Source organism: Pseudorasbora parva, chromosome 18, assembly GCF_024679245.1.
Source record: "Pseudorasbora parva isolate DD20220531a chromosome 18, ASM2467924v1, whole genome shotgun sequence".
Classification (NCBI taxonomy): domain Eukaryota; kingdom Metazoa; phylum Chordata; class Actinopteri; order Cypriniformes; family Gobionidae; genus Pseudorasbora; species Pseudorasbora parva.
The window spans coordinates 9916126-9931807 of record NC_090189.1 but is presented as its reverse complement, the minus strand read 5'-3'; the positions used below and the strand labels follow the sequence as shown (position 1 = coordinate 9931807).

The 15682-nt window shown below is 37.5% G+C and overlaps 1 protein-coding gene across 3 annotated transcripts in view; it reads right to left on the bottom strand.

The window, feature by feature from the left end:
* Window positions 1-2946: 2946 nt before the first annotated feature.
* nr5a1b (nuclear receptor subfamily 5, group A, member 1b) overlaps window positions 2947-15682 on the bottom strand; it is a 23525-nt gene continuing 10789 nt past the window's right edge. For all 3 annotated transcript variants that reach the window (XM_067423340.1, XM_067423341.1, XM_067423342.1), the window contains 3 exons: window positions 8121-8240; window positions 7883-8030; window positions 2947-5694 (listed from right to left, as the gene is read on the bottom strand). In XM_067423340.1, coding sequence (XP_067279441.1) covers window positions 5441-5694; window positions 7883-8030; window positions 8121-8240 — 522 coding nt within the window. In that variant the 3' untranslated portion in view covers window positions 2947-5440. The remainder of the gene's footprint in view (window positions 5695-7882; window positions 8031-8120; window positions 8241-15682) is intronic.

Sequence of the window (15682 nt, the reverse complement as noted above, 5' to 3'; positions counted from 1 at the left end):
GGATTAGTTGGATGGATGGATGGATGGATGGATGGATGGATGGATGGATGGATTTGATGCAATGACTGAAAATCTCATTGCATTAGACAACATTAGATTATTTTGCAAGGACTTTTAACCAACTGGTATACTGTACAAAATATGGAGATCATTTAAGTCATTGCAAAAAAAGGAAACTGCTAGCATTATTTGTATTCATGTGAAAATGCCATGTGGTTTTATACTGATTTCATCTAATGCAATAACTTACAGAGATTTTTCAGTTTGACTTAAAGTATGTGTGTTAAACAAATAACAGAGAAACTATTTACAGGTTTAAATAATTTGTATTTATTCATTTGAAACAATACAGTAAAGCACACTCATAACAAATGTCATTAACACAAACATGTTACATGAAAGAGAACTTGACCAATCAGACAATCCACTATACAAAAATGAACCAATCAGAAACATGCTGAGATATCATAATCAGCTTGGCCTAAGCTTGAGAGGGGCGTAATATTGAGATGACTTTTCTTAACAGTCACACACACTCGTACACACTCACACATTAGAACACACAAACGCACATCTAATGGTTATGCCGATTTATTCTCTCAGCTTCACAGGATCAACAGTTAGTGTTAAGGCAGAATTGCAAAAACCTCCCCTTTTCTCAACATGTGCACACACACGCACGCACACACACACACACACACACACACACACACACACACACACACACACACACACACACACACACACACACACATGTTTGTTTTTGTGAATTGTGGGGACATTCCATAGGCGTAATGGGTTTTATACTGTACAAACCGTATTGTCTATCCCCTTACACTGCCCCTATCCCTAAACCTACCCATCACAGGAAACATTCTGCATTTTTACTTTTTCAAAAAAACTCCTCCTGTGTGATTTATAAGCATTTTGAAAAGTGGGGACGTGGGGTAATGTCCTGATATGTCACCATTTTCTGTAATACCTGTGTCATACACATGTTATTATACACATTTTTGTCCTGATATGTCACAAAAACAAGCACACACACACACACACACACACACACACACACACACACACACACACACATTCAGTTCATTTTAAACACACACACAATATTCTGGTGTTAGTCATAGTGTGTGGGTTTGAGCGTGACAGATAAATACTTGTACAGGCATTACGGGCTCCATTTCAAAACCTAGTGAGCTGCCTTGCTGTCTACTAACTATAATGCCTATAGACTTAGAGGCAAGTGAATAACTTAAAATAATCTACATAGACAGCAAATCAACGTGGCACAAAATACAGTAGATATCACTGACAATATTCTAGTGTTAGTATGGTGCTGAAACAGTGATGTACTGTTTCATAACTTACATATACACTTCCATTCAAAAGTTGGGGGTCAGAAGGATCTTGTAATGTTTTTGAGTATAAGATGTCTCTTATGCTGACCAAAGCTGCATTTAACTGATAAAAAATATTAAAATAGCAATACTGCGACATATTATTTCAATTTAAAAGAATTGTTTTGTATTTGAATATATTCTAAAATGAATTTCTGCGATTAAATCTGAATTCATCTTCGGTGTCACACGATCCTTCAGGAATCAATCTGATATGTTTGTTTGCTGTTCAATAAATATTTCTTAATATTTTCAGAGTTGAAAACATTTATGCTGCTTAATATTACCGCAGAGACCTTGATACATTTTGTTCTCATGACTCTTTGATGAATAGAAAGTTCAAAATATTTTTTGCACATTATAAATGTCTTTATACTGTCGCTTTATGATCAATTTAATGCAGCCTTGTGAATAAATGCATTAACTTTTAAAAGAAAAAAGAAGAAGCTTACTGACCCCAAACTTTAAAACTGTATAGTGTACATCATTTCTATTTTTCTTTTTTCTTTAATTATATATTTTTTAATATAAATTGAGTCATTTAATGTGTCTTTGCTGAATAATAAAAAATTTTTTTACAGACCACTAAACAATATTATATATAAAATACCATTTGGGGTCTGTAAGATTTTATATATATATATATATATATATATATATATATATATATATATATATATATATATATATATATATATATATATATACACAAACATAATATTTGCCCCTTTGTTCATTGCAGTGCATTCTGGGATTGACATTGGGTGATGTTCCTTAGATTTTGGCCGTACAAAATACACAATATTTCAAAAGAAGCATATATGATGCTGTCTAAATAGGAAGCTCACTAGGTTTTGGGATTGCTCACACAATTGCACACACACACACTCTCTCTCTCTCTCTCTCTCTCTCTCTCTCTCTCTCTCTCTCTCTCTCTCTTTCTCTCAATCTTTAAAAGGGAATGTTAATGAAGGTTATTTAGCTCGTTTACTGGCTCCTCTTGAGGAAACCATTAGATTTCATCAGCTTTCTCTTTCAATAGTGGTTTACTTCATTTTGTATTTCTTGAAATATCTCATTTGACATGACGGTCATGCTGTCGCTCTGGGCGGTTCTTGGCTGTGACTATGCCTCACTTTGTCTATTCTGCTTAGTGTGTGTGTGTGTATAATGAGAGGGAAGGCACAATCTGTTGCTTTTTAGTGTGCAGCAAGAATGATATATTTTTTAAAGCCAAAACCAAGTTAGAATTTCAGCATCTGGTTCCATCTTCTTCATTTTTTTGAATGGGTTTCTAGTTAAATAACTGAAATAATGTCCGTGGTGAACGTATGCTTTATATTAACCCCCTTAGGCCCTATCATACACCCTTAAAAATAAAGCTGCCAGGACGAACCAAAAATAGGTTTTTACAGTGATGCCATAAAATAACCATTTTTGGTTCCCCAAAGAACCATTTTATAGTCTAAAGAAACTTTTAGCACTACAAAGAACCTTTTGTGCAATGGAAAGTTTTTTTGGATAGTTTTTTTTTGAAAGTTTTTTTGGATATTAAAGGTTGTTCATGGAACCATACACCCTGCAAAAGAACCATTTAAGAACCTTTATTTTTAAGAGTGTATACCCGGTGCAATGCGACAACTGATGTTTCAGCCTGACGCAGTTATCATTTTCACATCCAGCTTTGTTTAAATAGCAAATGCATTCACACCCATCTGTTCGCCCATGGGCGTGCTGGTCTGAAAACGAGGTGTGTTCAGTAGTATTGTTGACGCGTTGCTATTTTGAGGAAACTGAATTATTTAAATGCAGCATTAGTAATGCGGTACACAGCGTGCATACATTCCGCTTATTACACACACAGGGATGCGCAGCAGCACACAAATATTTTTAAATATTAACAATGATATTTAGGAGAGGATTCCTCTCTGGATTCCACTCTCTGTCTTTCCGCTTGCAAATTTCGGCATGTCGCGAGCGCAGCTGGCTTTTAAAGGGAATTGGAGAGGAGACTCTGATTGGTTTATTTCACGTTACGCCCAAAACACACCCATGACTCATTAAGAGAGCAGGTACAACCCTTTAGACCATACGACTTGTGCCTCATTAAACAGCAAAAGTGGATTCGGACACGCCCTGATTAAAACAATCTTTATTGTATTAACTCAAAAATTTAAATTCAGTGAACTCAATTTTAAGGCAAACGTAACTTACTTTTTAAGTTAACCCAATAATATATATATATATTTTTTTACAGTAAACCAATTTCGGATGTAACAAGGAATCTTCAAATATTACAAGGAATCTGCATATTAACTTTGCTTACAATTATTTATGTATGATATAATGCATTACGAATGCATTATGAACACCTTTATAATGCATTACATAAAGGCTTACTGAGACATTTTAAAAGGCTTTTACTTGTCTTGATGAAGACGGTTGCTAACAAGTGGCTAAACTGGATTAAACGTCATCAGCCTAACCGGAAAACTCCGCTTTCAAATTATTGAGTTAATAATCGTTCTCTTACAAACTATTCTAACTTAAATTTTCAGGAAAGTGCTTTTAAACCACACTGAAAAAGTTTGCCAGAAGCTTCCCAGCTAACAGGGGAAGTTCTCCGAACTTTGACTAACGTTCTGGCAAGGTTCTCTCAAAGTTATGAACAAATGTTTTTCCTGTAACGTTAATAGAATGCTTGCTCAAAGTCTCAAAATGTTAGCACAAAAATGATTCATACTGAAATCCAACTAAAACCTTATTTACAATATAAATAATTGTGTATATAAATGTTTTATTTGGAATTTTTAGATATATAACATTTAAAAGTAATCTGCTTGTCACAGTAAAGTTCCCATAATGTTTGCAAAATTATAAAACAAAATGTTCCCATTACGTTCGTGTAACCAAGGTTGTCTTGAAAGCTCAGGGAACATTCAGAAATAACGCTTTCATAACTTAAGGGGAATGTTCGCACAACGTTCTTGGGGTATATTTTTGTTAGCTGGGTTCATGGTGTGATGTTAACATGTAAATGTGCTATTGTGTATGTGGGTGTGTTAATGTACTATTGTGGATGTGGATGGGCAAATGTACCGTCTAACACGATGTCAAGCGGCCTTGAGCTAAAGAAAGGTGCTATATAAATAAAACTTCTTCTTGTTAATAGCTATGTTTAAAAAATATATATTTTAGAAAAAAAAAACCTTGATTTTTACACCCACTTGAGGTGGTTTTTGACTTATGGGAAAAAGGAGTGTAATGTGAATAACAGGAGATAGAAACACATTTGCTGAGTATATTTTGACGTAGCGAACATTAAACCCATGTGACTAATCGGCTGTTTATTTACTGTTGGTTGCCATCCGCTCAAACAACTTGATGGAAAAATGTTTTTTTTGTTTTTTTAAACGCCTACGTTTCGCTTTTTACTTCTGGCATTTGTATTTAGGCTAGGCTTGTTCATTTCTGAAGGTTATCTTGATGAACAAAGCCAGTAAGAATCATAACTTTTGTGAGTTACAGAGCTTATTTTGTGCAATAACCCAAAAGCCAATGGAAAATCCGAATGTTTTTTTTTTTTTGTCGAGGGAACCAGGGTGATGCGAACTTCAGGGCTGGCCTAAAAAAAATACGTCATCCCCGCAGCGCTCCTATACACATTAAAAATAAAGGTTCCAAAAGGGGTTTTGTCATAGAGATGAACCATTTTCGGTTCCCCGAAGAACCGTTCGGTGAACAGTTCTTAAAGAACAGTGTAAAGCACATTTTAATAATCCAGAGAATGGGTTTTCCACTATAAAGCAACGGAAAGTTTCCACGGATGTTAAAAGTTATTCACGGGACCGTCGATGCCAATAAAGAACCTTTATTTTTAAACAGTCATTAACGCTGACATCTCCCCTCGTCCTCTTTCAGAAGCACAGTGGCATGGTTGATGAGGTTTTCTGTGTGCGCTGCAAAACACGTAGTCGATAACAGCGTCGTCTGCGAAGGATTCAGGCCGTCGTGTGTGTGAGTGTGTGTTTGCGTCAGATGCAGGTTCTCTTGGCATGCAGCATTTCTATGAGGAGGTTGTTGCACGGCACCTCTCCGCTCAGGTGTTTGTAGCACAGGTAGTCTTCGGCTTGCGCGCTCAGCGCTCTGAGCTCCGGGAGGCGCAGCAGAATCTGGCTAAACCTGTCCGGGAATTGCGGATACGCGTACAGCGTGTACTCCAACAGCGCGGCGTTCACCTGCTCGTACACGCTCTCGACGTAAGGCTGGTTTTCCAACAGTTTCACATCTGCAGTTGGAGATAGAGTCTCATTAAAGACGGCATGAGTGGAAAATGGGTTTTCAAGCACTTTCTGAACGCACACAAACACAAACACATGCGCAGACACACGCACGCACACCGCTCTCAGGCACTCTTATTATGAAAAGCAGCTTTTGTTGGAGCTAAATTGCTCTCACTTAAGGGAACGCGAACAATAAAGGAGCATTTTCTCCTGAAGCTGAGAAAGAGAGGGCCACGGCGGCAGGGACCAATATGGGGTCAATCCATTAAACTTCTTTTGAGCCGGAGTCTCGCTATAGATGGCGTGTGTGCGTCTGCGAGTGGATACGGGGTCCGGCTCCCTGCCTTTGTGAACAGGAGCGATTCAGAAGGCTTTCATTTTAATTAAGCCCATTACCCAGTTACCGCACGGCCCACGCCACACAAAACACACCGCCACTCATGGCAAAGCAGGGACAAATAGCCCGATACACACGCGTCCTCGTTAGCGTGGATCGAAATCAATGCAATATTCATCTTTTGAGAAGTTAATTAGCCTCGGTCAAACCCCAGCGGAGGAAACATAGATACGCTCAATAAGACGCGGAGGACGGGGTGACGGTGCCACCGCGCTGGCTATGAAAATGTCTTTTATATTCAACTATTTTAACATCGGCAGCAGCGAGGGAGAGAGGAAGAGAAAGAGACAAAATTTCCCACCTCTTCCACAATAATATAAAGTCGTTTTGGTCTATGGAATTGGTTAAGAAGTAAAAACTTATTAAAACGCCTGAGCAGAACTTATCAAAGCGAGACATTAGAATCAACATTTTGAATGTCACATGCGTAACTGGAAGTTATCTTTCCGTCAGCCAATCGCGTTAGTGATTGATACGCTTAAAGCGGCTTTTAGGACTCAACTCTCAGTCAAGGTTAATAAAAAGTCTTGAATTAAAAGTCATATCATGGAAAACTTGATAGACATACCCTTTATTTGCGATGCAAAACTTACTCTCTGATGGTTTATGGAAAATAACCAGCAAAAATCATCTTATTTGTCACAATCACAACCATGAGCACATTACACATTAATAGACTACTGCTCAAACGTTTGATTTTTTTTAAAAACATTGATACATATATTTAGCGAGAGCACATTAAATTGATCAAAATTGACAGTGAAGACTAATAAATGTTAATGATATTTTTTATCATTATATATTTATCAAAGTATCCTGACAACCATTACGGTTTCCACAAAAATATTGTTTTCAACAATCATAAATGCTTCTTGAGCAGTAAATCCTCATATGAGAATGATCTCTGAAGGATCATGTGACACTGAAGACTGGAGGAATGATGCTGAAAATTCAGCTTTGATCATTTTAACAAATAGTTATTTTAAATTGTAATAATATTTCAAAATAGTACTGTTTTTGCTGTATTTTTGATCAATTAAATGCAGCCTTGGTGTAGGATTGGGGCCAAGCAAAAAAAAAAAAAAAAAAAAGCATCTCGAGATTTAAGTCATTATAATGCGAGATTAAACTCGTTAAATTTCGAGAAAAAAAGTTGAGATACAATCTTGAGAATAAACTCATTAAATATTGAGAATAAAGTCGTTATATTTCGAGAAAAAAAGTTGAAATAAAATCTTGAGAATAACGGATTCGATCAGTGTTCATTGCATAGCATACTGATAGAGGACATGGCAGAGTTGGATCACTTAGTCAAGCTATATTTCAGACTTTCTTTCAGTAACAATGAAATACTATCAACTTTAGCTAATTATGACAAAATTATATTAATGTCCTCTATCAGTATGCTATGCAATGAACACTGATCGAATGCGTTATTCTCAAGATTTTATTTTCGACTTTTTCTCTCGAAATATAACGAGATTTTTCTCGAAACACAACGATTTTATTCTCGAGATTTAATGAGTTTATTCTCGAGATTGTATCTCGACTTTTTTTCTCGAAATTTAACGAGTTTAATCTCGCATTATAATGACTTAAATCTCGAGATGCTTTTTTTTTTTTTTTTTTTGCTTGGCCCTAATCCTCTTCCGTATTGGTGAGAGTAAATGACTACATTCAAAAATATATTTCAAAAATCCCCAAACTTTTGACTCTCCAATCACACATAGCAGTTTACATGCAAAGATGTCAGCCAATCATATCAAAGCTCACAGTAATAGCATGTGCTGTCTCACCAGGGTTAAAGAGGATGAGGTATTTGAGGCAGGCGGTTTCTCTGCGGTCCAGCTGAAGCTCTTGTAAACGATGCACCAGCTCCTGACCCCTCTGTATCATCCCGCTCAGAGTGACCCCTGCCTGGGCCAGCAAAGACGCCAGCTCGACCTGACCCACACACACAAATAAACATGCTAAAGCTCTATTGAGTGGTTCCAAAATGTGCATATGTCTATTTTGAGGGTGTGTGTGTGTTACCTCCTGTCCAGTAATGAGAAGCACACTGTCCTCTTTCCCATGATGCAACTGTCTGGCGATGTAGTCCAGCACAAGAAGCTCACTCCAGCAGTTATGCAGCAGCTTCATCTGATCTCCCACCTGAGGAGCAGAGAGAAAGTGAATACATAAAAATATATATATTTTTTTTTATAAATTATTATTTAATAAAATATAATCACTCACAGATTAAGTTGTATAAATATGAAAGGGAAAAATACTATTTGATGAGAAATATTTTGCTGTTGTTTCTTTTATTATCACCAATTATGGCATATTTAAGCAAAAACTGTCAAAAAATTGTTGAAATCTCTTCTGAAACTCTAAAGGAGAGAAACTGCACAAGAGTTAATATGACTCCATTTGCTCAAGAAACAAATGAGATATTAAGATGGGTGGACAGAGAAGGACAGACAGAAAGAGACGATAGATAGATAGATAGATAGATAGATAGATAGATAGATAGATAGATAGATAGATAGATAGATAGATAGATAGATAGATAGATAGATAGACAGACAGATAGATAGATAGATAGATAGATAGATAGATAGATAGATAGATAGATAGATAGATAGATAGATAGATAGATAGAAAAAAGAACTTCAAAAAGTTCATAAAGAAATCGTAAAACTAATCCATACAAATCAAGGGGTTTATTTCAAATTTTCTAAAGAGACTTGATCGCGTTATATAAAGAAGGAAAGTATTGCGGGTTTGGAATGACATTAGGGTGAGTAAATCATGGGGTCATTTTCATTTTTTGGTGAACTATGAAGGGTTAGTATCCATGTTTAAAACTATATAGACTAAAATAACTAACTTCCGACCAAAGGCCATGCGGCGACTTACGGCAAAAGTGTAACCCCTGACGCGATGTATAGAAGGATCGCAAGCTTTGACACCTCTCGTGGATAGTGCCGGGCAACAAACTCAAGCCCCTCTTCTCTTATATCAAAATCCTCCTCCATTTCTCTTTAACATTTCTCTTTTTGTTTTGCTCTATCCTCTGCACTTCCGCGTTTGTCATGCGTCATGGTTTTCAAAGGTCAGGGGTTACTCTTTCGCCGTAAATCGATGTATAAGGCAATCTGTCGGAAGTTAGGTAGTTTAGTCGATACATTTTTAAATATGGATATTTTTCTTACAGAAACGCGGCACTTCATTTAAGAAGGCCTTTATTAACCCCCGAAGCAGTTATATGATGGATAGATGCAATTTTATGGGCTTAAAGGGATAGTTCACTTTAAAAGGAAAATTCTGTCATCCTTTACTCACCCTCGAGTTGTTTCTAACCTGTATGAATTTCTTTCTTCAGCTGAACACAAGGGAGGATATTTTGAAGAATGTCAGTAACCAATCAGTTAACTGGAGCCGTTGACTTCCATAGTAGAAAAAAAAAATTACTATGGAAGTCAACGACTCCAGTTAACTGATTGGTTACTGACATTCTTCAAAATATCTTCCCTTGTGTTCAGTTGAAGAAAGAAATTCATACAGGTTAGAAACAACTTGAGGGTGAGTAAAGGATGACAGAATTTTTATTTTAAAGTGAACTATCCCTTTAAACGAGACAAAAATTCACTGCCATTATAATGCTTTTTAATATAACTCTGATTTCATTCATCTTAAGAAGAAGAACGTCATATGACGTGAGGTTGAGTAAATCATGGGCTAATTTTCATTTTTGGGTGAACCCTGTCAAGTATTCTGACATACTTTTGTTTTATTCATCCAAAATTTGACAATCTGCATCATACAGTAAATTCCATTTTTATGAAGGGATTCTGCAATTCTGTCCGTGCATTACAGAAATCATAGGACCCTAATTTAATGCCATGATATTGAATTCAAGACATTTTTAAGACCTGTGGAAACCCTGTAAAATGTACAAATATTTGTGTATATATGCATTTGCATTATATGTAGATATTTATTTTTAATGAAATATTATTACTCAGTTATATTTATTGATATTTATTATTATTTAATCCTTTTTCATATTTATTTACAATAATTTTTACATGTATATACCACTTGCATTTAATTTAATAAGAACATTATTTTTCAGTTGTTTATGTCAATTCCTAAAATAAAAAAAAATTAAAAAAATTGAAACAAATGAGACATAGATATCATAAAAAGCTGAATAAATATGAAAATGGAAACTATTTGATGAGAAATATTTTGTCGTGGTCTCAAAAAAAGTAGATAAACTTCACAAGAGTTGAATAAGATTCCATTTGCTCGAGATATTAAGAAATCTCATATATGATTTTCTTTCCTAGCTTTTATTCTTTTATTTTGATACTTAAAATACTAACACACACACACACAGCCTTAACCACACATTTCCAGAAAGCTGCGATTTTTCCACCGCCAACACAATAGCATTGAGTTACTGTATAAAAATGGAACAGAATGGATTGAACCGTCATTCAGGTTAGCAGAACCCAGGATGTGATTCAGTGTTCATTCAAAGATCCGCGCTAGCTGCCAGCTATTGTGCTTATTCACAGTCCAGTTTAATGGGTGTAATTGGATTGAGCCAGTTATGTAGATGATATTATTCTACAGAGACAACTTTCAGCTCACTGTTCTGAGATTCGTGACCCCACAGAAGCCATCCGGGGTGGCACAATTAATTGCAGCCGAAACGCACTCTGTATTTTTTTTTTAAAAAGCGCATAGAATTGGACGCTAGATCCATCACTCCCTTTATGCCACACTCCTGTTGCCATGACGAGAGATTGTACGGCACATTCTGCACACAGTGAAGGAAGCTGGAGTCTTGCATGAGCGTTTTTGTCTATCTGTTGCACACTGTGTATCTACAGCAACAGGTTGACAAAAACGCACAAGCAAGAGCTTTATATGCAAATGGAGGAAAGCTATGAATGCCGAGGTGACTGTTATTAAACACTATTTCACTGTACTGTAAAGAAATTATTTCAAATCTAAGGAATGGCACAATTTCTGCACCCCGGCAAAGATTATAGTCGCAAAGCAACAAGTGTTCGCAAATCAAATAGGCCTTTATAGTTTAGCCAAAAATCCAAAAGAGGAAGGACGACTGTGATGTGTATTTAAAATGACATGACGGTGAGTAAATTATACGTTTTCATTTTTAAACTATGCTTTTAACATCTTGCCATTTGCATCCAAGTGAATGGAGAAAAAGCAAGTAATGCTAGCTTATTAAGGTGAAGTAGGCTAAAGCTAATGAATGTTCTGTCTAGAATACAGCGACTGAAGTGCTTTTAAAGCAAGTCATTTCATACTTGAAAAAATACGCTTTTTAACCTTCATGAATAAACATAAAAACACTTATATTTGACTGAAGTGAACCTTCTGCAAGCTATCAATGCTAGCTAAAGAATCAAAGTGTGATCAAACAACAGTAGCTATGATTACACCACGATTAAAGTAGAAATAAGTTCAGACATATTACAACTGCTACAGCGTCAGAAATCTCAAAAAAGCAAAGAGCCGTATTAAAACGAAATATTCGTCTCATTAAACCAATGCATTTTGAATTTGAATAGCTTAAATTTGTTATTAATTATTCACAGATAGACACACACACACACACACACTGATCCCCTGACCCCTGAAGTTGTGCTGTGGTATATGGCACCAAGATGTTAGCAGCAGACCCTTTAAGTCCTGTGATTTACGAGATGGGGCCTCCGTGGATCGGACTTGTTTGTTCAGCACATCCCACAGATGCTCGATTGGATTGAGATCTGGGGAATTTGGAGGCCAAGTCAACACCTCAAACTCGTTGTGCTTCTCAAACCATTCCTGAACCATTTTTGCTTTGTGGCAGAGCGCATTATCCTGCTAAAAGAGGCCATAGTCTGGTCTGCAACAATGCTTAGGTAGGTGGTATGTGTCAAAGTAACATCCACATGGATGGCAGGACTCAAGGTTTCCCAGAACATAGCCCAAAGCATCACACTGCCACCTCCGGCTTGCCTTCTCCCCATCGTGCATCCTGGTGCCATGTGTTCCCCAGGTAACCCGGCCATCCACGTGATGTAAAAGAAAGCGTGATTTATCAGACCAGGCCACCTTCTTCCATTGCTCCATGGTCTAGTTCTAATGCTCACATACCCAACAAACTGTGATGCACTGTGTCTTCTTACACCTCTTAATCAGAACCAGCATTAAATGGTTAGTTCACCCAAAAAATGACGTCGTTCCTCACCCGTAAGACCTCTGTTCATCATTGGAACACAGTTTAAGATATTTTATATTTGAGTCCCAGAGCATATGCAGTCTACGCACACTTTACTCTCCATGTCCAGAAAGGGAATAAAAACATCATCAGAGTAGTCCATATGTGACATCAGTGGGTTCATTAGAATCTCTTGAAGCATCGAAAATACATTTTGGTCCAAAAATATCAAAACTACAACTTTATTCAGCATTGTCTTCTCTTGTGTGTTCCTCCAAAACGATTCAAACGGTTCATGAATCAGTGAATTGATCAATGATTTGGGTCGCCAACGTCACGTGATTTCAGCAGTTTGGCAGTTTGCCGCGATCCAAACTGCTGAAATCACGTGACATTGGCGACCTAAATCATTGATCGATTCACTGATTCATGAACCGTTTGAATCTTTTTGGATGTTGCGATGATGAACGGAGGTCTTATGGGTGAGGAACGACATTAGGGTGAGTCATTAATGACATCAATTTCATTTTTTGGGTGAACTAACCCTTTAACTTCTTAAGCAATTTGAGATAGTTTCAGTAGCGGGTCTGTTTGATCGTACCCCACGGCCCAGCCTTCGCTCCCCACGTGCATCAATGAGCCTTGGCCGCCCATGACCCTGTCTCCGGTTCTCCACTGTTCCTTCCTTGGAGCACTTTTGATAGATCCTGACCACTGCAGACTGGGAACAGCCCACAAGAGCTGCAGTTTTGGAGATGCTCTGACCCAGTCAAGCCAGCACAATTTGGCCCTTTTCAAACTCGCTCAAATGCTTACACTTACCCATTTTTCCTACTTCTAACACATCAACTTTGAGGAAAAAATGTTCACTTGCTGCCTAATATATCCCACCCACTAACAGGTGTCGTGATCAAGAGATAATTAATGTTATTCACCTGTCAGTGGTCATAATATTATGCCTGATCGGTATATACATATATAGTATATAAACACAAACTTTAATGTTAATAAATAATAAAATAACAATTAAATAAATAAATTGTACTGAGCGCTACAATAATAAACTTCCCTTTTGAATACTGGACTTGGAACTTACTACCATTAGTGTACTAGCATTTTTCAGCTTGTCCTCCGCGGCATCACTATAAGTGCTGTGTGAGGCCGCTTTTGGAGAGTGTCAAATGCCCTTGGCACCCCGGTGTGGGCTATTATACGGGACAGAGAAAAAGCTTTGCTCTGAAAAGATTATGAGTAAAACAAGACCCTTGTCCATTTCTCAGCAGTAGCTGTTGACTCTGAAATCGCACACAGACGCATACACATTCACGTCCACACTTGAACACCACAACACTTCCCTGTCAGCGCTTTATACATTTTGTAACCCTCATTTATCAGAGAAAATACCTGCCCGCTGCCCCAGACTTCCACAACACATGCTTTATTCGTGTAGCTATTTCTCTCTCAGTTGTATCTTTGTGGAATAAACCCGCCTCTTTTTGAGTCGAAGGAATTTGGGATTTTGACCCAGAAGGACACACATACACCAGCTGTGTGCACGAGGACGTAAAAATCACAGACAGACATTCAGAACGGAGTTTACTGCTTACTGTATACTGCTTGATATATAACGTACTACTATATTTCAAGTCAACGCTCATTACTTTACCTTTTTCTGTAATGTATGTTGTATTTCCAAATGAAAAATTCCCACCGAGAACTGTTTATTATGAAAACTCTGATTGACATACTAGAATCGCGAATGTGAGTTTGCTAAACCCATGTTTAAACAGCTATTTGATTATTTGGCAATATGTAATATAAACAGATACAATACATGCATTAATAACATTTCATTTCTACTCAAAGCTGTTCACATCCTCTCACTCAGAATTAAGCATTACTATGGCAACACTGAATGCATTAAAGGCCCACAGAAATCAAAAACAAAATGTACGTTTTTTAGCTTTTAGTATGACTGTGTTAGCCTTAAAGTTATGAATAAACTGGTAAGTTCCAAAACAACGACAAAATTTGCATTTAGGAGATTTTAGCCCCTTTCACACTGCGATTCTGGCAAATACACGGATAATGCGACCCGGCATTTGTTCCCGGGCCGCTAGATTTGGTCCATTCACACTGCCAGCGAAATACCGTAATATGTGCGCTTTCACACACAACCCGTAACGGTCCCGGGTCGAGTTGACACGTGACATCCGGATGTGACGTATAACGGCGAGCGATCTCAGCTTCAGCGAGGATAGTAAGGAGCTCCGTGGTCTCGACTTGTGTCCAGTTTGCGCACGTTTCTGCTTGTTTAATTTTAGTTTCTTTTGTATACGAACACTCTCTGCGTTTAAAACACAGACTAGCTCTTCTGGCACTGCAGGGTTGTATTATTGAAAAAACAAGCTCTAGGAGTCGCACGATAACTACGTACACGTTGCGGTATTAGTTTTGGCTTTTGTTCAAACAACGCTCGTCCCGGGTGGAATATCGCAATGTTACTAGGTCCCCGACCCGGGTTCAATTCGGTAATCAATGCCAGGACGTGGTTGCTTTCACACAGAAGGTGACCCGGCAATGTTCCGGGAATATCGCGGGTCCGACGTGCAGTGTGAAAGGGGCTATAAGCATTCAAAACATAGTCTCTCGCTTCCGTTAAAACGAATGACAGATTTTGATGACATCATCGCAGAATTCACTTCTCATCAAATCTTCTGTCCAATCAAAATGCGCTCTAGAATCTAAAGCCCGCCCCCTACACTGCCGAAGCTGCGGCTGAAATCGGTCAGTTGTTCACACATTTACTAATATCTACATGGTGCACTGTAAAAAAAGGCAAATTTTGAACTTTTGCAGTACAATCAACTTGAATGTTTAAGTTATTTCAACTTAAATTACGTTAAACTGACTTTAAAAAATGAGTTGCATCTTGTATAACTAATAAAAACAAGTTTAACGTTTCTTAACTTGTTTTGATGAGTTAAAACAATGTAAAAACATATGTTGTCATAACTTATTGAATATATCATTTTTTTACAGTGTGAAAGGCACATATATGTGATAGGAAACGATTCAGTGTAAACATGCTTTTATTTGAGGCAAATGAAGTCTGGTTTCACGTTAGTTTCACGCACCGCATACACACACACACACCAACGGCACTGGTCTAAATTTAGACTACAGACACGAGAGCGCAGCGCGGATCAAATGCACGAGTCGCCGCAGACAACAAACATATCGAATTCTGCACAGAATGCTGCATTTCAAAGCGATATGGAGGAGATTATGATGATAAACAGTGTTAGAGGAAACTGGCTTCACCAAGTAGAAAGGATCTTGTCAAATTGTACATTAACGAAAC